Genomic DNA, 19,064 nt, shown 5'->3' with positions numbered 1-19,064 from the left:
CTTTGTAGGCCAGTTTCTACTGAACCTCGGAGGTTGAACTTGCAGGAAATCTTTAACTGTTTGCACAGATTTTGCTTTTTCTTCAACCTTCTTTAGAATCTCCTGTGCAGGGGAGCCAAATAAATGCTGTTTCTCCATTGGAGCATCGGAGTTTAGCCTTGACCTGGTCTGGCAAAGATTGCTCCTTCAGCCAGGCATGCCTACGAATTACTGCCCCAGTCATAGCTGATCTAAATGAAGCCTCCAGTGCATCATAGCCACATTTTAAGAAATGATTACTGACCTGTTGTGAGTTGTGTACCAAATCCTGAAGGGATTTACATCTAAGGGTTCAGGTGAAGAAAGTTTCTTATTTAGCTGATCTAACAAAAATTCTTGGTACTGTATCATATGGAATTGACAGTTTAATGCCCTGGAAGAAAGAGTAGCAGATGTATAAACCTTTTTTCCCCATCTCTCTAATGCTCTAGACTATTTCAGAGGGTAGGGGGTTTTTGGCAGTAGCGGCTGCAACCCCTTTAGGGCCCTGAGAAATGGTTTCTGGGTCTGCAGCATGGGCTTTATACAGGTGGAAGTGAGAATCTGGGACCCTGTAATATCTGTCAGGTTTGGCGGGGGCCGGAGGAAGAGAATCAGGTGCAGTACTGACATCATTGTACACATCAATTAGTTAGAACCGGAGGTATAGCCAAGGGCCTATGCTGGGGCAAATGCAAAAAGGTCCTTAATCTTTTACTAGAATCAGAGAAATCCTGACCATGCCATTGAATGTGTTCTCTCATGGAGTGTAAAGTCTCCCCAAAGGAAAATTCTTCAGGGGGGGGTTGAGGCTGAAGGGATAGATTCTTCTGCATCTGAATCCTCATAAGGCGAGTAGGCCCCTTCCTGGTGGTCTGACAAATCAGATCCAACCGTGGAGTAATCTGAGGAGTGAGGTTCAGAGGGGTCAGTCCTGGGCCTTTTGTCTGGAGGAGGTTGGGAGGCCCTGTCTGGGTGAGGTTGGGAACCCCTAATTAAGGAGATAAGGTCCTCAGCAAGACTGAGGATCTGAGAGGAGGAAGGCCTCTGGGATGTAGATTTGGCAGGCAAAGCTTTTGAAAGTTTGGCAGCTTTAGCCCTGGAGAAGGCCTTAATAGACATAGAAGCTGGGGGCCTAGCTGCCACATGTGCAGGGGTAGAAAGGTCCAAAGGTATGGTGTCGGACAAATCCTGAACACTAGCTTCGGTAGGGAGTTCTGAAGCAGACTCAGCCGGGGCCTCTCTGGCCTCTGTGGTCGGAGGTATGGTTTTGGTAGTAGGAATAGCCATGGACTTGTTTCAGCCGAAAGAGACACTCGCGGTAGGCCTAGCCGTGGTTTCAGCCAAAACCGCGGGCTGCGAGTGTCGGCCCTTCTCCTTGCGTTTGACCATATGCGTAGTCAGAGTCTCAGACGGCATTTTATAAGCAAAAATCGGTTCCAAAAAACTCCTCTGCAAACTCCGACCAACGTCTAAGAGTCGGTCGGTTGAAGGAGGCACAGGCTAAACAAGCTGATACGTCGTGGTCTGGTCTGGGCCTAAGCAAGGAAGGCAGTAAAAATGGAAATCCTTATGAGGTATTTGTTTCCCACAAGTTAAACAATTATTTACTTTGACATCGGCTGAGGCAAGATAAGAGTCCCCAACGGGGTACTTAGCTTTTTTCGAAGTCTTCGGTAGCTGAAATCTCTGTATCTGACCGACCGGCACTTGCGAACAGCTTCTGCTTCGGGCACCGTGTGGCAAGAAAGACTGAGGAAAATGGCGTCTGCTGATGCTTTTATACCCCAGACGCTCTGATGTCGGGGAAAGTGCGACATCAGCCGAGGCCAGACCCAGACTTTGGAATCCGGCCGACCGAAGGGCTGCCTGAGGCAGGACAACCCATATGTTATGACTGCAGATGCATCCTTGAAGGACATCCTGTCAATATCACATTAACATTACAACAGATTAAAAAGGAGTCTGAGGTTACACACACATTTGACAGAAGCTTCCACATTTCTCTGGTACCAAAGTTCCAGAAGATCAATCTCAAAGTATGCCAAATGTTTAAACCCACATGCAAACAATTAGGCACAAAGGATAAAGCAGTAAAATATAGATGACAGCACATATATTACAGTACTTACATTTACAGAAAAAAATGGTGATTTAGGACAATCTTTTCCAAGAGTATCCAGTTGGCATAATGGTTAAGGTGTTTACCTTGCATACACAAGGTACATGGTTAAATTCTCAACGTTGAAGGGAAATTGGCTAGGCTTAAAAGGTCCTGAAACTACAGCTAGCCTAGCACTTGCCCCATGATTCTGTGATTTGTTAATACTCAGCATTGCTGCATGTACTGTAAATGAGCTTTAGACAGTTTAGCAAGCATTAGGTGATCAAGGTGTCAAACGTAAAATGTTAAAAGCATTTGGATCAGTTTGCCCACCCATTTAATAAGGAAGAATACAAACACTGATGTAACAATGAAGACTCCTACCTTCAGTTTCATCATGGAGTCCTGGCTCATTTTATCACCTCTTGCCTCTGGCACTTCATCGATGCCAATCAGTTTGGCCTTATATCTGACACCATCTCCCTTGAATCTGGCCAGCAGATACTCGTCAGTCTTTTCAATAACACCTAAAAAAACAAACCATACTTGCATCACAAAAGTGTATTTGAAAAATGAACTGTTGGTTTCAGGATTCATAATTGCAGGACAGCACTGATTAAAGATCAGATTTAGGGAAAGTACCTTATGCTTAAAACTCTGCAGTGTAATTTTGTTCATGTGACTCCTAACCTGGTTAAGAAAATGCACACCCAGCATTTTGTTTCAGCTAAAGGATATCAGAAGGTAAAAAAGCATGGAATCTTACCACATTTTGTACAAGTCTGTCAACACCAGACGTTACAGTTTGGGTACTAGTATTAACCTACTCCTAGATCTTTATACCAAAGCCCTACAGGTCTGGTCCAATACAACATGGACAGCCTTACAAATCCTAAACCATGATTAAAGTGTCTATGTCTATAATGGCTAAAAGAATGGCAAAGCTGTCAAATTTAATAGATGTGGAGCAATGTGGTTTTGTGGAGGGGAGGCAAATATTTGACATTAATACAACATTGGAGGAAAGCAGAACGTAAGAAAATAATGTTAGGACTTTACGCAGAGCGCATTTGACAGTACACTGGGAGTTGAGAAGGGAAATGGAAGCTTTTGCATTCCCTGAGAAAATTAAGATAGATTAGGGGGCTTAGAAAAACAAAGGCAATAGCTATATAAATGCACCCACACTTTAAATGTTACAGCAATATCCATTTTTTTTTTTTTTATTTGGGCATGATGAAGCACTTGAGTATGGATTAAAAAATGTACTCTGGTGTGGCAGCTAAGGATATGTGGGAAGAGACTTGAGACATTGGAAGCGGTTTTATGAATATGCATAAAAGCAATTTTATGTTTAGGCCCTTTTATTTTATACACAGATCTTGCATATTTTTTGAGAAACTGGGATAGCAATTAAAGAGCTGAAGGATTTTATCTGGGAGGGGAAGACCGCAAGAGTCAAGTGGGATAAGATGATTCTTTCAATAGAACAGGGCAGTCTGGGATTATCAAATTTGATGGGGGTATTTCAGAGCTACACAGTTAGGTTTTTGCTTGTGATATTTATAGGAGCCTTATTTCAAAGTGGAAAGAGATGACAATGAAACAGGGGAGGGGGGAGCTTCAGAAACAAGTAGAGACTGGGATTTTGGATGTAGACCCTCAAGGAAAACCATACAGATTTTAAAGTATTCCAAACGCTAAGCCACCTAGGGAATAGAAAAAGGAGATACTGATAGCAATGACTACAATTAGGGATGCAGAAGGGGCTGGAATTTATTGGACAAAACTGGCAAAAAAAACGAGGTATTTGGAGCAAAGGGTGGAAAAATAGAATGGAAGAGAACTTATTTGGCTAGACACTGCCTTCCTTATGAAGGATAGCTAGAGTATAATCGAAAAATAAATGGGGATCTTAAGTGAAAGACCAGCACAGAGAGTTTAGTAGAATCTAGTACAGAAGCTGCTGTTACCATGCAAATCAGAGGTTATAAAGGACTGGGAAGAGATTCGATAAGCAATGCACAATGGGGGATATGTACGTCTCACATACGCAGACTAGAAGATTCAGGATCTTTGTTTGGAAGTGTTGAGGTATTTTTATAACCCAAGTAGACTTTTTCCTTATGCAGATAGCATATCTTGAAGGTGTGATGAGTAAGAGATAAGTGAACATTTTAAGTGTAATGTGTTGGCAGACTTTAAAAAATCCCAGTCAGAAATACTGGGTGAGCAAATTGGCATGACTAAGGAAATTATCTTTTGAGCTATGATACAGAAATGTGAATTACCTAGACACAGTAAGACCTTCACAGTAAATGATGGCTGCCAAAAAAAGGCAATTACTAGAAAATGGAAATAAAGCCTAAAATAACTGTAATAGAAGTGAATATAGTAAGGGATAAAACTGTTAATGGCATCTTTAAAAAAGAGCATGAGCAAATTACATAGAATAAATGGAAATTGTGGGAATACATGCAGACAAGGATTTGAATAAGCTATGTAATGTTAGACAGTGACTGGATAGATCATGGATACATGTTTGCAACTAAAATGATGGGAACATTGTTTTAATTTATATAAATGCACTATTGTCCATGTCATAAGTGATTTTTTTAAACAGCCTTACTAAAACTCACTTCTGCATAGTTTTTAGTTGTAACCCTCCACTTCTTGACAAAGCACCTTTTATTACCTCAGTATTTCTTCATCAGTCTTAAGTTTAAGTCTACAGTTTATCCACCTTACTGTTGGGATGGATTTAATTCTTCAAAGGAATCTTATTCGGCACACTGAATGTAAGACTTCAGTACAGATCAGAAGCATCAAGTGCTTCTGGTTTCCTGCAATCACACATCCTCAGCTCAGTCTTTGCTTCAGACATGCCCTCGAGGGCCTGATTAGATCTGGAGAGTAAAGTTCCGATTCTTAGCATTTCTCCCAGTTTTGACATATCGCCCAAGTCGGAGTAGTAATGCTATGTACAGTCAGACTTTCCTGTTTGGGCAGCAAAGTTACAAAATGTAGCTTCGTTACTGCTGCCATCTTTAGGGCAGAACTTAAAAGCGCACAAGGAAGCTTCATTAAAGCACTAAATGGGTAAAAGCACCATCTGCACAGCTGAAAAATTCATTTTCACACTTTACATGCATTTTTCACAATGGGCTGCTAAATCACAATGTGCTAGAAGGATAAAGCCCAGACCAAAGAACAAGTACAACTGAAAGAAATGCTACTATCAGTACAACAGTAAATCAGACGCAGGCTCATGGCCATACCTCTCAACTGTGCAGATTTTTGTAGCATATCCATTTCATTTTTTTTTTTGATCTGTTCAAGTTTGTTAAACTGAAGAGTGAAGGCATTGAAACAATCAACATACCCTTCGGAAAATGCATACCAATACATAATGTTTTGGGGCCTTTCCCTCATGGTTTTTGTCCATATTTTTACACTAATGAACAGATGGCCCAGAATTACATTCATCTGTGATTTAATGAAGGAGCCAGACATAGCAAGGGGCCCAATTTCTGAGCAGTACAGCACTGGCCCTAGTTTAGCTCAGATTAGTGTTTATTTCAGGAAGCAAACAATCCAAGGGCTAACCTGAACCAGAAAACAGGTAAGAAAAGCAGAGACATTCAAAGGACTGGCAGCAAATTTAAAAACTAGAGGAACTGCACAATCTGTGACATTACATTAATTGCCTGAATGTTAGGTGTAGGGCAAAATAATTTCAAACCAAGATCCGAGATTCACCCAAATAGGTGGAAAAACATCTCTGATCCTACCTACACTTGGGAAGAGGCAAAAGAAAAAAAAACGAGACAAGTATGACATTAGATTGTGGCCTTTAGTAACAGAGAAAGTACAGTTGTGTACACCTACCATAAATGTAGATGTTAGAGCATCTTCACTGTTGCAGTCATGACTGTAGGGTTCTCCCCTGCCGGCAAGCAGCTCTCGGTCGGCCGGAATCCCAAAGTCTGGGTCCGGTGTCGGCTTTTCAACCATGCTCCCTGACGTCAGAGCGCCAGGAGTACAAAGCTGACAGCAGACGCCATCTTCTCCAGTTTTTCTTGCCCCAGATGTCAGGAGTCCCAAAATGAGAAAGGTCCCATATCCTTTGCAAATACACCTCAGAAGAATGGTGAAAAAAGGAACTACACAAAAGTAAAAATAAGAGGGGACAGGAGAGAGGGAAACCCAGACTGTAACAGTGAAGACACTCAAACATCTACATTTATGGTAGGACATCTACATTTATGGTAGGTGTACACAACTGTACTATGTTCATCATGTTTCACTGTTGCAGTCATGACTGTAGGGTAGAATCCCAAAGCTGAAAGAAAGGGAGGTGGTCATAAAGAAGGGGCGGCTAAAAGGCCCTGCAAGACTGCAGAGGCAAAGCCTGCCCTAGACTCAAGTAGAGAGGTAGATTGTAGTGCTTAGAAAAAAGTATGCACTGAACTCCAAGTTGCAGCTTCCAAAATGTCTTTGGTAGGAACACCCCTGAGGAAGGCCGCAGAAGTGGCAGCAGCTCTGGTGGAATGAGTCCGTATACTCCCTAGGATTTTCTTTCCATGGTGTGAACAAAATCTGATTCCATGAGCAATCCATTTAGAAATGGTCTGTTTTGAAATGGCTTTACCTTGGGAACTTGAAGCATAAGAAACAAACAATTGTTCTGTTTGTCCTTGGTTCAGTCCAGGAAAAAATGTAGTTGTCTGTGTACATCCAAGGAATGCAAGATCCTTTCCCCTTTATTTTGAGGAGTGGGGAAAAAAGTTGGCAAGTGGATAGTTTGATTTAAAGCCACTTTGGAAACCACCTTTGGCATGAAGGTAGGATTAGTCCTCAAAGACACTGTCTTGATGAAAAATAATATAAGGTTCCACAGCCATAAGAGCTTGTAACTCTGAAACTCTCCTGGCAGATGTTAGGGCTAACAGGATAGCCGTCTTCCAAGATAAAAACTTGATGTCAGAAGAAGCAGCAGGCTCAAAAGGAGGCAAGGTTAGTTTTTCCAAAACAGTCGAGATCCCAAGCAGGAATGGGAGGAGATCTAGTAGGACTTTCTTAGCTCCTCTGAGAAACTGTTTCATGAGCTGTTGGGAAAAGATTGGAGGGTCTGTATTATAATGAGCAGAAATAGCAGAGGCATGTATCTTATTGGAAGAGAAAGAGATCCTTATGTAAGAGATTTGACAAGTAAAATTAAAGGAATGTTCGGAAGAGGATCAGAATCCTGAGCCTGCATCCAAGAACAAAATCTTTTCCATTTTCCTGCATAAAATTTTCTAGTGCTAGGACATCTGGCTTCTAAAATGACATCCATAACCTGCTTGGGTAGGAAAGAAGAAATCAAAGGCCCTGGATTAACCAGGCTGAGAGTTCTGACATGAGTGTAGAACCGGACCCTGATGTTGGGACAGAAGGTTCGGAGACTGAGGTAAAACCCAAGGGGGCTCCAGACATAGGTTTTTTTTTTTTTTTTTTTTTTTAGAGTTTGGTACCAAAACTGTCGAGGCCAATTTGGGGCCAGCAAGATCATCATCTTGGGCTTGTCCTGTTTTATCTTTAATAATACCCGTGGAAGAAGAGGAAGAGGTGGAAAGGCATATCCCGAGAGGTTCCTCCAACTGAATGATAGGGCATCCACTTTCCAAGCTTCTTTGTGAAAAGTCCTGGTGCAAAAATTCTGTAGTTGATTGAGATGGGATGCAAAGAGATCTATGTGAGGACATCCCCAGACCGCTGTTATCCTGAATATTTTGGTGTCCAGCATCCACTCGTGTGGATCCGAAGGGTTTCTGCTCAGATAGTCTGCCAGGAAATTTTGCTTCCCTGGTAGAAACTGAGCTTGAAGGTCCAGATTGCAAGCTAGAGCTGTGTTCCATAGATCCATGGCTAGTCTGCAAAGGGGGTAGGAATGAGATCCCCCTTGCTTGTTTATGTACCACATAACTGTGGTGTTGTCTGTCCGTATTAGTAGTGGGTCCTGGTTGTAGAAGATTCCTGAAGGCCATTAGAGCTTTCTGAACGGCTAACATTTCCTTTAAATTGATATGCAGGTGCTTCTGATACTTTGTCCAAAGGCCCTGCAGACAGTTGCCCTGAAAATGGGCTCCCCAAGCATAATCCGAGGTGTCCGTGGTTAGAATCTGAGTGGCAGGAGGCAGACAGAAGGGTTTCCCTTTGTTTATTGCACATGCCCTGGACCACCAAAGAAATTCCTTTTGAAGGCAAGGCAGGACGGAGATCAGTATGTCTCAACTGTGGCAATGCTGAGACCATACACTTTTTAGGTACCACTATTTTCCTCATGTGTAGTCTTGCATATGGTACGAGAAGGATGCAGGAGGCCATGTAACCCAAAGCCTGCAGGAATCTCCTTGCAGATAGCAGAGTTAATGTTGCCAAGGTTTTGAAAGTTGAAGCCAGCTCTAATTGTCTTTCGGATGTCAGAAATGCCATCTGGGTTGTGGTTTAGAAGAGCACCCAGAAGAGTTCTGTTGTGATGGTGTCAAATTTGACTTTATGTTTACAGAGAATCCCAGGAAATTGAGGAGGTTCTGCACAAATTCTAGATGCTGGAGTAAGACATCCTTGCTGTCTGCCAGAATTAGACAATCGTCCAGATAAGGGTAAATTTGAATTCCCTTGAGTCTGCAGAAAGCTACTACTGGAGCAGAGCCAGACATTTGGTGAATACCCTGGGTGCAGTGGACAATCCAAAGGGCAGTGCAGAGAATTGAAAGTGCCTCGATCCAGCCTTGAACCAGAGGTATTTTCTGCGTTCCTGCCTGATGGGATTGTGTAAATATGCCTCCTTTAAATCCAAAGTTACCATACATGCATCTTTGGACAGCATTGGAAGTAGCTGCTGTAGAGTAAGCATCTTGAATTTTGGAATCTAGAAAGGTGTTCAAGACTGACAGATCCAGAATGGGTCTCCATGAGTTTTGCTTCCTGGGGACTAGAAATAGCCTAGAGTAAAAACCTCGTCCCATCTCTGAAAGTGGAACCAGTTCTATGGCTTTCATAGCCAAAAGAGCTTCTACCTGGTTTAAGGCCTCTGTCCACTGATGTTTTGGAAGGTCTGGCCATCCGCTTGGCCTTGGCAGGGTATGAAAATGGAATTTGCAACCTCTTAAAACCACATCCAGAACCCACTTGTCTTGGGTTATAAGAGTCCAATTTTGATGAGAGTTTTCCTCTGAGGGGCTTCCAGGCAAGAAGTTCCTGCAACCCAACAGAGGGAGTCATTGAGTTTGTTTCCTATTTGTTTGTGACCTGTCCTCTCCTCCCCTAGGAGTGGAAGCAGTCCACTGTCTGACTATAAGAAGCTTGTGTTTGAGGCCTTCCTCTGGAGCGTCTATATCTACCCCTCTGAGGCCTGTCTGAAGTGGGAGAGGACCAATTTTTAGAAAGCCAATTCCTGCTAAATCTTGGTGGCTGTACTTGTAAGAAATCTAACTGTTTGCATGGATTTCACTTTATCCTCCATCTTTTTAATCACCTCTTCAGCTTTTGAAGCTAACGAAACATTATGCTGAACAGGAGCATCCAACAATTTAGCTTTTACGTGTTCTGGCAAATTTTGTTCCTTTAGCCATGCATGCCTTCTAATGACTGTGCTGGAGGCAGCAGCCCTACAAGAAGCCTCCAAGGCATCAAATCCACAGTAAACCATGATTCCAAACTTGTTCAGTGGCATGCAATAATTCCTTATCTGCACAAGCAGAAATGGAAGTAAACTTTTGTTTTAAAACAGACAAGAGAAATTGCTGGTATTTCAGCATATGAAACTGACCGTTTAAAGCCCTAATGGACAAAGTAGCAGAAGTGTACACTTTTTTGCCCCATCTTTCCAAGGATCTAGAATCCTTTTCAGTGGGAATGGGATTTTTGGAAGAAGCGGCCTTAACTCCCTTAGGACCCTGAGAAATTGTTTCAGGGTCAGCAGAAGGGTTCTTGTATAAAAACTGGTGGGAATCAGGAACCCTGTAATATACATCAGGCTTAGCAGGAGCAGGGGGAAGAGTCAGGGGTTAAGTTAGCCTCCGAAAAAGCATCATCCACAATATCCAAAACAGGAGTAATAGCCAGGGGTCTATGTTGGGGAAGAAAATCCCTTAGTCTTTTCTTAGATTCCAAATACTCCTGTCCTTCCCAGTGGAAATGTTCCCTCATTTCATGCAAAGTTTCCCCAAAAGAGAAATCCTCAGGGGGAGAAGCTGAATGAATGGATTCCTCAGCATCAGAATCCTCATAAGGAGGGAAAGAATGGTCCTGGTCAGAAGAAACTGAACAGAAGCCTGATCAGAGGAATCGTAATAAACATCCTGCCTTGGTCTTTTATCTGGAGGGGGATGTGAACCCCTAATCATAGTAAGTAAATCCTCCACCATCTTGAGTAACTGTTTCTGTGACTTGGAAGCCGGTTCAGAAGAGGCCTGTGTTGCAGTCTTTGATTTAGGAGTCTTTGCCTTTGTCTTTGCCTTTTATTTGAAGCCGAGTAGGCCTGAAAACCCCTTCAGAAGCCGGTACCTGCACAGCGGCTCCGGACCCATCTGAAGGAGCATTGTCCGAAGGTCCTGCAATAGAAATATTTAAAGGCCTGGTTGGCTCCTCAAGAGTCCATTTCAGCCATCGGTTCTGAAATGGCAGACGACAGGGGCTGCAAAAGCGTCTCACTGACGACGGCCGAACCTGAAGCTGGCTCTGCTTGTGCGCTATCAGATTTGGACCTCTGAGGCCTGTCTTTATCCTTGCGACGTTTGTGAACTCCGGTAGCCGGAACCGTATCAGACGACATTTTGTAGTTAAAGCGCCTACCGAAGTAATGAAAAGCAAAATTGTACCTTCATTTAATTGTACGTTGATTGAATCTAGCACAAAACAGACAACTAGCTACGTCGTGGTCAGGGCCTAAGCAAGGAATACAGTAAGAATGAAAATGCTTGAGGTATTTGCTTCCCACATGAAATACAATTAACTTTTTCTGACATCGGACTGGAGCAAGTAAAAGTTTCCCCAACGGGGTACTTAGCTTTGAGTGGAGAAGTCAGTCTTCAGACTGAAGTTTCAGAAAAATTAGTCAGGAGTCAGCAGACCGGCACTTGCGAACTGCCATCACCGCACGGCAAGAAAGACTGGAGAAGATTGTGTCGGCTGTCAGCTTTTTACTCCTGGCGCGCTGACATCAGGGAGCATGGTTGAACAGCAGATGCCGGACCCACACCTTGGGATTCTGGCCGACCGAGGGCTGCCTGCCGGCAGGGGAGAACCCTACAGTCATGACTGCAGCAGTGAAACACGATGAACATCCAAGTCTGTTCTCCGGTGGCAGGTAAAAGCAGGTAAACCACCTGAAGGAAGCAAAAAGGAATGCAACTGCATAAAAATACAAGTTTAGAGTCATGTTTTGCAAAGAATGTGTGAATTCAAAGTTGAAGTTAAAAATCCTGTAAATTTGGGGATGGAGGAGTACATTAAATTCATAACATGCAGCTTGTATACACTTAATAGTAAGCTGCTGGCCAAGACAAACCTGCCTATATACGTACAACAGCTTAGTCAATGTAACTGAAGTTGAGGCAGAGACCATCTTAAGGCAATGCAATTTGCTTAATTGCACAATGCCCAGTACCCATTTAGATTCAGTGACGAGGAGCAACTGAAATTTATAATTAGAGGAAAAAACTTAAGAGCAAAGGTAAGCAGGAAGAGGCAGAGAAGAATGCCTGCATTTGTTCGAAAAAAGGCTGTGGCAGCCAACGTATGGAACTACACCTTTGCTTTAGAAGGGACTGAATGAATAAATGTCCACACATGCATTCAGAAAGCATGTACCACTTCATGTACAACAGCACCAGTGTCTGAAATATATTTATTTTGTTTTACATTTGTTGACTGGGATAGTCTGACTGGATGCATGTCCATTTTCAGAGGTGGCCCAGGGAGAAAAGCTCCAAGGTAGACAGATACATTACATATTACAAGCAGAATATTTACAGTGACTACATAAGGAAGCAAGTTAAACAAGTTCCACAGGTTAGGGTTCATCCCGAGCGAAAGTCAGGATTAAATTACACAGTAAACTGATAACAGATATTACTTCGAGGAGTGTTAGCCAGATGTCTGGTTTTAAAATTGACCTAGAGTGGAAAGTAATATCAACTGGAAGAGTTCCAGGATCTACCTACAGAGTGTGCAAAGAGTCATCAGCTGTTATTAATTTTGCTCGTCTGAATTAGTAGAGGATCGAAGCGGTCTAGGATCATTATAGGGGGTGATAAAAAGTGCAGGAGTATTGTTCGGATTATAAGGGATTTTATAGGCCATAATCAGATGGTTATACTGGATTAGACTGGTAGTTCAAGCCACCAAAGATGGTTTAGATTGATGCAATGTGTCCTAAAAGGCAGCCCAGTAGCAAACCTGGCAATGTGGTTGTAGCAGACTGAGTTTAAGGACAGCTTTGTTTAGAGAGTAGAGGGGATGCATACAGAAGAGTTAAAAGGTGAAAGCGAGCTATGGCAATTTTAGCTGAGGGGGTTAGGAAGGTTTTTATTCTGCAAAGTGACCCTAGTTTTGTACTGATGACTTTGATCGACTGGTTAACATGTAGGTCAAATTTTAGATCTATAATGACACCAACAGTTTTTAGAGGGGTTAAGGGAGATTATTGTGCCATCATTTGCATTTATGGTAAAGTTGAAAGCAGTAGACCTATGTGTTCTTGAAAACAGCATTAGTTTTTTTGGGCTTTAGGATGAGACATTGAGAAAGCCAGTTTTCTATTGTATTAAAGGTGGTCTGGGTAGCAGACCATAACTCTGTTGGAGATGTCAGAGCAAATCAGGGTAGAGTCAATGTACTGGATACAGCTGACTTTTGGCATGACTGTATAAAGGTAGTTAATGAAGATGAACAGCAGGGGCCCAAGTATAGAGCCTTGGTGTACTCCAAGGGTGTTAGGTAGCAGGTTAGAGAGTTTGTTCTGCCAAAGGACAGCCTGCTGTCTACCATTCAGGTAGGATTGAAACCACTGAAGGGCTTTAGTATCTAGACTAAATGTTTGTAGGGTGTGGATTAAAAGTTGGTGATCAACCATATCGAATGCCTTGGAAAAGATCCAAGATGAGGGCTGAGGATATGTAATTGTTGCGATTATGGTTTATGGTGTTGGTAAAGGCTAGGAGATGAGGTCTGAAGCCATGCTGGGTGTCTGCCAAAAAGAGGATACTGGATTAGGTGGTGCACGAGTTGTTTTTCCATAATCTTTGCAAATGGAGAGAGCACACACACACACACTATATAACATAAAATGCACAAATTGTTCCATCAAGCCTTGTACCAGCATTACTTGGGATTCATAGGTTCCTAGTGGTTTACTACACCAGTGACCACAAGGGCCTTTTTAAGCCTACCCATGCATTCCAAATCTGACAAGTTCTGATACCCTTGACAAAGTGTAAGCAGGGACTTTGGAGATGAACCAGTTGCAGGTTGCCTGTGTCAATTAGAAACATAGGTGGCAAACCAGGGATGAATTTCCTGTTCCTCACCCAATTGTCCAAGCTGCACTTGAATTGGGTTAGGCAGGAACTCTGCTTCACATGGATGGGAGTCCATTCCAGAGACAAGGTAGTCATATATACCAGTCTCTCCAGCAGGTCCCGTTTATATCATGGCAAGGTTAAAGTCTTTAGAATGGGTAATTCTGGTGCTGTTTATTGTGGATATGTAGGAAGTCCATCACAGTGGGGGTCTGAAACTCCTGTACGCCAGGCAAAGATCTCTTCTCAACAGTAGGAGACTGAATATAAGAGTAGGGCCTTGAGGCAGTCTGCATAGGACATTTTACTTGCTCCTTGTGTTTTTAGTGGAAAAAAAAAAACTGTGGACATTCCAATTGTTGGATATGCCTGGTTAGGTACATACCAAAGGGGGTACTGTACTCATAGGTCTGATGAATGCCACATACAGTGGAGCAACGACTTTCTTGGACAGATGCCATACCTTTGTTTACAAGTTGTGCAACAGAATGATATTCTCACTACTATATAGACATGCAATGGTCAAAGGCTAGATCAAGTCCCGACTACTGGGTCAAGCAAAGGATAGTTACCAGGAGGTGGATGACTTCCCGAAGGATACTATTCTGCATTTCCTGGCATTTAGTTTTAGTCCATGGCTCTGACACCAGTCTACCCTTCCTGGAGAAGGAGTGTGTGGGATTCAATGACAGCACCTAATTTGCTATCTGCAAAGTTAGCAAGAGACCATTGACATTGGCCTTGACTTCAGAGAGGTAAAAGGCCAAAAAAGCAGTCAATGGACCAAATCCAGAGGGCTCCACTTGTGACTGACCTCTCTAGAGCTGGACTCAAATTCTAACTCCCTGGGTCCTGTGAGTCAGTTTGCTATATATGGGTTTGTAGACAAGTTTGTCAACATTGCACGAGTAGGGCATTGTCAAATGCCTTGGCCAGCTCAAGGCAGGCAATGTGAACAATTTTGCTCTCATCCATTCCTTTGGTGACTTTCTCAAAGGTCGTCCACCAAATTAAATGAGACAATTCCCATTGTAGATGCTGAACAAAGTTGAGACCTGAATTAGGAGCATTGCAGGCTTCAAGGTCGTCCACCAAATTAAATGAGACAATTCCCATTGTAGATGCTGAACAAAGTTGAGACCTGAATTAGGAGCATTGCAGGCTTCAAGGTTTAGAGCTACAACACATCAGGCTCCTATAAAGAAATTTTAACCAATTGCCTTCAGACATTAAAGACCATCAAGCAGCACAACTACCCGTTTACAAGGTCAGATGGGAGTGTCTTACATGAGGGTGCCTGATGCACTACAGTAATTTGGCCAATATCTATCCAGCTCACCAGACCACAATTTGGCCAATATCTATCCAGCTCACCAGACCACAGATTATACAAGTGTGACTCATTTTCCACTGACAACTAGAATCAATTACACAACTAAAGTTGAGGCAATGCATTTTAAATGATGGAAAACAAATCATACCAAGCCCCTGTGCAAACACCTATGTTAGGCACTTTATTGTGATTACTAAGGAACTGGAGAGTTAAGACTACAAACATTCACTGACGCAATGTTTATGACCCACAACGATTGCTAGAAAGTCTTGCATGAGTCATCAGGAAGTCAGGAGAGAAAGTCCAAACAAGGAGCAAAGTCATTTGAAATGCATACAACTCATTACACTTTGTGAGATCAGCAGCTCAACTTACTCATCCAGGTCTTTCAATGGCTGTATCAAACCTTGCAATGAAGGTGCCAAGAAAGAAATGGAGAAGAGTGATGGAGCCTCAGTTTGGATCAGCACCCACCCTAACAGCTATACAGATTGACTAAAATAAGGCACAGCCAGCCATACTCCACTGTCAACAAGCAGTCTTCAAGATAAGCAGCAGAATGAAGTGACAGTGAGGGGTGTCTCCATGTTATGGCACAATATGTTTGCTTTCCCATACAGCCTATTCCAGTGGCCCATCGATGCAAGGTTAGGAAAATATTCACATGGTGAACAAATAGCAAACCAGTGACACGGCAGGACATTGGTAGACGAGAATGTAGATCAATGTGCTGTAATGGGGTTGGATGCACAGTATGCTTATGTGACTAAATGTTGTGGCCTTTCACTAGCAATGAACCTGACTACGACAGAGGCAAGCATAAGCAAAGGAACTATGTGCTGATGCTACATCAGAAAAATTTGTGCAGATTACAAATGTGCGCTTAATTAGAAAGGTTTTACAATGTTGAACAAACCTCTTGTAGGGCATGTTACTCTTCTATATTCCTCCCTCTTCCTTGGGTGTGTATTCCAATATGAGTATTATGAATTTATTATGGAGATCCTGTTTCCCCTTTCCATTTTCTACCTCTAATGCCACCAACCTGTGTGCCATCAGTTTTCTTCTTGTGGTTATATTCTAGCCCCTACAAACAACCTTTTACATCTCTGATTTCTAGTGTAAAATGTCCTTAACCTACATTTTGATATCCCCACCATCCCCATCTTCCTCCTTTATCTTAAAATGCAGGTAGAAATCTATTTAATTCCTTTTCCAGGATTGCCTCTTCTCTACCATATTTGATGCTTCTCATCTTTCCTTTCTCTGGAAGTCCTTCAAACAATGTGGTATCTTTTGGTGGTCTTTGATCACTCTGCACTGTTCAGTTTCTCCATTTCTACCAGATGTACCACACCAATGGTTCTACTCTTCCTTGATCTCTCAACCATATCTCCTTAGCATCAGGATACACTGTACAACTCAATGCATTCTTACATATTTTGAAAAATCTCTGTTCTGAAAATAGACACCCTCCTTGCCCCCCCCCCAAATTTTGTACAGGGCACATTTTGAAGTTTACTCCAGTTGCCAGTTCTCCCAATCCCAGTTACACTCCCAGCCCAGGCACCTGGAATTTTGTAAATAATTGTCATTTGTGACTATTGATAGGATTTATACATAACTTATGTACTGAGCTTCAAGAAATTAACCACAGCATACTCTGCTGGAACAGATTAACTTGCAATAAAGAATAGTTGAGGTCAAGTTACTTTATAACTTGACTGTATAAAAAAAAAAAAAAAAAAAGAGAAGATGTTCAGTTTCAGTGAAGAAGCAGACACTGTCTAGACCTAGAACGTTTGTCTGGAAAGAAAATTACTAGGTTTAAAATGTAAAGTGTTTCATTGCTTTATGACTTCCTAGCAGCTTCACAGTTCAGAGCAAACTGAGATGTATTTTTAAGATATTAAAATGGTTTGTTTAGCCTGAGAACTAAAGTCATGTGACAGTGATATCACAAGCCAACCCAGCAGTAAAATGTGATATTAAAGAATGCTCTCAGACTAAGCATCTTGTTCTGGACCCAGCAAGAACATCCGCTCATCACATCTGCACTTGCTGTAAGATTCAGGGAATAGCATTTCTTGGGCATAGCATTTCTTGGGTATAGATAAGAATATAGTAAAGAATAGTTTAGAGGTTTTCTGTATTTGAGATTGTCCTGCGATGTGTTAAAATATTTCCTAGGATTCTGAACTCTGAAGTAACTGTTTTCCGAATATTGTCTTATTAAATATATTTAAACCCATCTTTGTGACAGATATTTGAGAGACAAGTTCTTAGAATACTTGCATATTTGGTGACACTAAAGGTGACTCCTAATAGTCTGGCACTTGGTCAAAACTACCACTGATTAATACTAACATTACACAGTAGGATTGGAAACGCAATGGCCTCATAGTAGCTGAGGCTTGGTGGCAGCTGGAGCCACCTTATAGTTTGGGCAAAAAGCAGCATAGCTAGCAAACCCGTGCCAGCCTTCCCCAGGTGTGTGTTTGTATACAAATCAAATTATAGTCAACTACTTGGGCAGGGACACAGCACTGGTTGGCCAGACTGTGCTGGAGGTTTTGGCTTGGCCACTCAGCTAACATCTGAGAGAAGACATCCGCAGACTGATCTGTGTGGTCTTAAGGGAAATTGCACTTTGTGTGTACTTAACCTCCCATTGTTTACATCCTTCACTGATGCCACTGATGCGACTGATGAGGATTGAGGCTCTGATTACTGGGCCAGCAACGTCACACTAATTGGTCAGCAGTGGTGGGATATCCACACATTATTTGGCTTGTGGTGTGGATATTGAATTCCTGTAGTTTGTGTACATTGATCACTGAAGGTGTTTGTACTCAAGCAAACCTGCAATGAACAGTTCCACATCAATTTCTTTGTTGGCTTAGTGAAGAAGAGCAGGCAAGCATGTCAGAGTATGGCAAGCTGACAAAGCCAGCTGCCTGAGCTGTACCAGGCTAAAGGACTGGTGCAGGCCAACCAGACTAAAGCAGAAAAGATTGCAGCTTTAGTCACAGCTGCATCACAGGATAGCAACGAGGACAAATCAGATGGGCCTTGGAGATGTATAACTCTCAGAAAATGGACAGCTCAATCTTTCCACAGGGGACTTAAAAATCCATCTGGAGTCCAAGAGACTTGAGCTGGAGGCTAAGCATTTGGAAACGAGGCAGCAGAGACAGACCTCTAGAGATTGAGGAACTGAGAAACTGCAAAGCCAGGAAGCAGAGAAGGAGAGGCAGAGGCAACATGAAAAGGAGATGCTGACTCTGCCAAAGTCATGGAGGTAATGGGGAAAGGAGTAACACAAGCAGAGTCAGTAAATTTCTTCCACAATTTACAGAAGGGGATAATTTTGATAGTTTCAGTCATACATTTGAGGGTATGTAAACCTTATGTTGACCAAGGGCTCTGGGTACAGTTCCAAACTGATGCCAATTGCTTAAAATTATAATAAAGCCTTCTAACAAACACATTTTGACTAAGTTAACACCTGAAACGTGTAGAAAGTTTCATGAGCATACATGCAAGGCAGATGGAAGTGTGAATAAGTTACTGAACTACGCACCTATTTTCATAGGTGGGTGAGTGGACATCAGGTCACCATTCCTGAAGTGCTGGCAGCCCTTTTGGCGAGGGAAAAAGCCCTTAGCACTTTGCCTGAGGACATGAGAATCTGATTAGCTGATGGGGAAGTAGGGAGACCTATACCTAGCAAGCAAGGTATTACTGCACAGGAAAGGGACACCACTGCTGTTTCATGAGTCTAAGGGAAGCCATGGTAGGCAGCCCAGAATACCCTAGAGTCAATCAATAGCAGGGTAAGCCACTAATCCAGTTATACATATAGTAGCAAGGGTTAAGTGTTTTAAATGCAACTAGTGGAGCCATGTAGCATACAGATGTCCATGGAGGCAAGGTGGGGAACAAAGTGGGAGAGCCAATAAGTGGGAATGACAAAATGCCAGCAGTAACTTGAGATATCAAGGGTACCAAACTACCACAGGAGGTTAATATCCTTAGTTGA

General features: G+C 42.5%; 1 protein-coding gene across 2 annotated transcripts in view; it reads right to left on the bottom strand.

Annotated features, from left to right (window-relative positions):
- Positions 1 to 19,064, bottom strand: part of DAB2 (DAB adaptor protein 2) — a 472,148-nt gene that overhangs the window by 181,187 nt on the left and 271,897 nt on the right. For both annotated transcript variants that reach the window (XM_044069830.1, XM_044069823.1), the window contains exon 3: positions 2,507 to 2,649. In XM_044069830.1, coding sequence (XP_043925765.1) covers positions 2,507 to 2,649 — 143 coding nt within the window. The remainder of the gene's footprint in view (positions 1 to 2,506; positions 2,650 to 19,064) is intronic.

Source organism: Protopterus annectens, chromosome 1.part0 (genome assembly GCF_019279795.1).
Source record: "Protopterus annectens isolate FY-2018-M chromosome 1.part0, PAN1.0, whole genome shotgun sequence".
Taxonomy (NCBI): Eukaryota; Metazoa; Chordata; order Ceratodontiformes; family Protopteridae; genus Protopterus; species Protopterus annectens.
The sequence above is the reverse complement of the archived record's forward strand: the minus strand, read 5'-3'. Positions and strand labels throughout refer to the sequence as shown.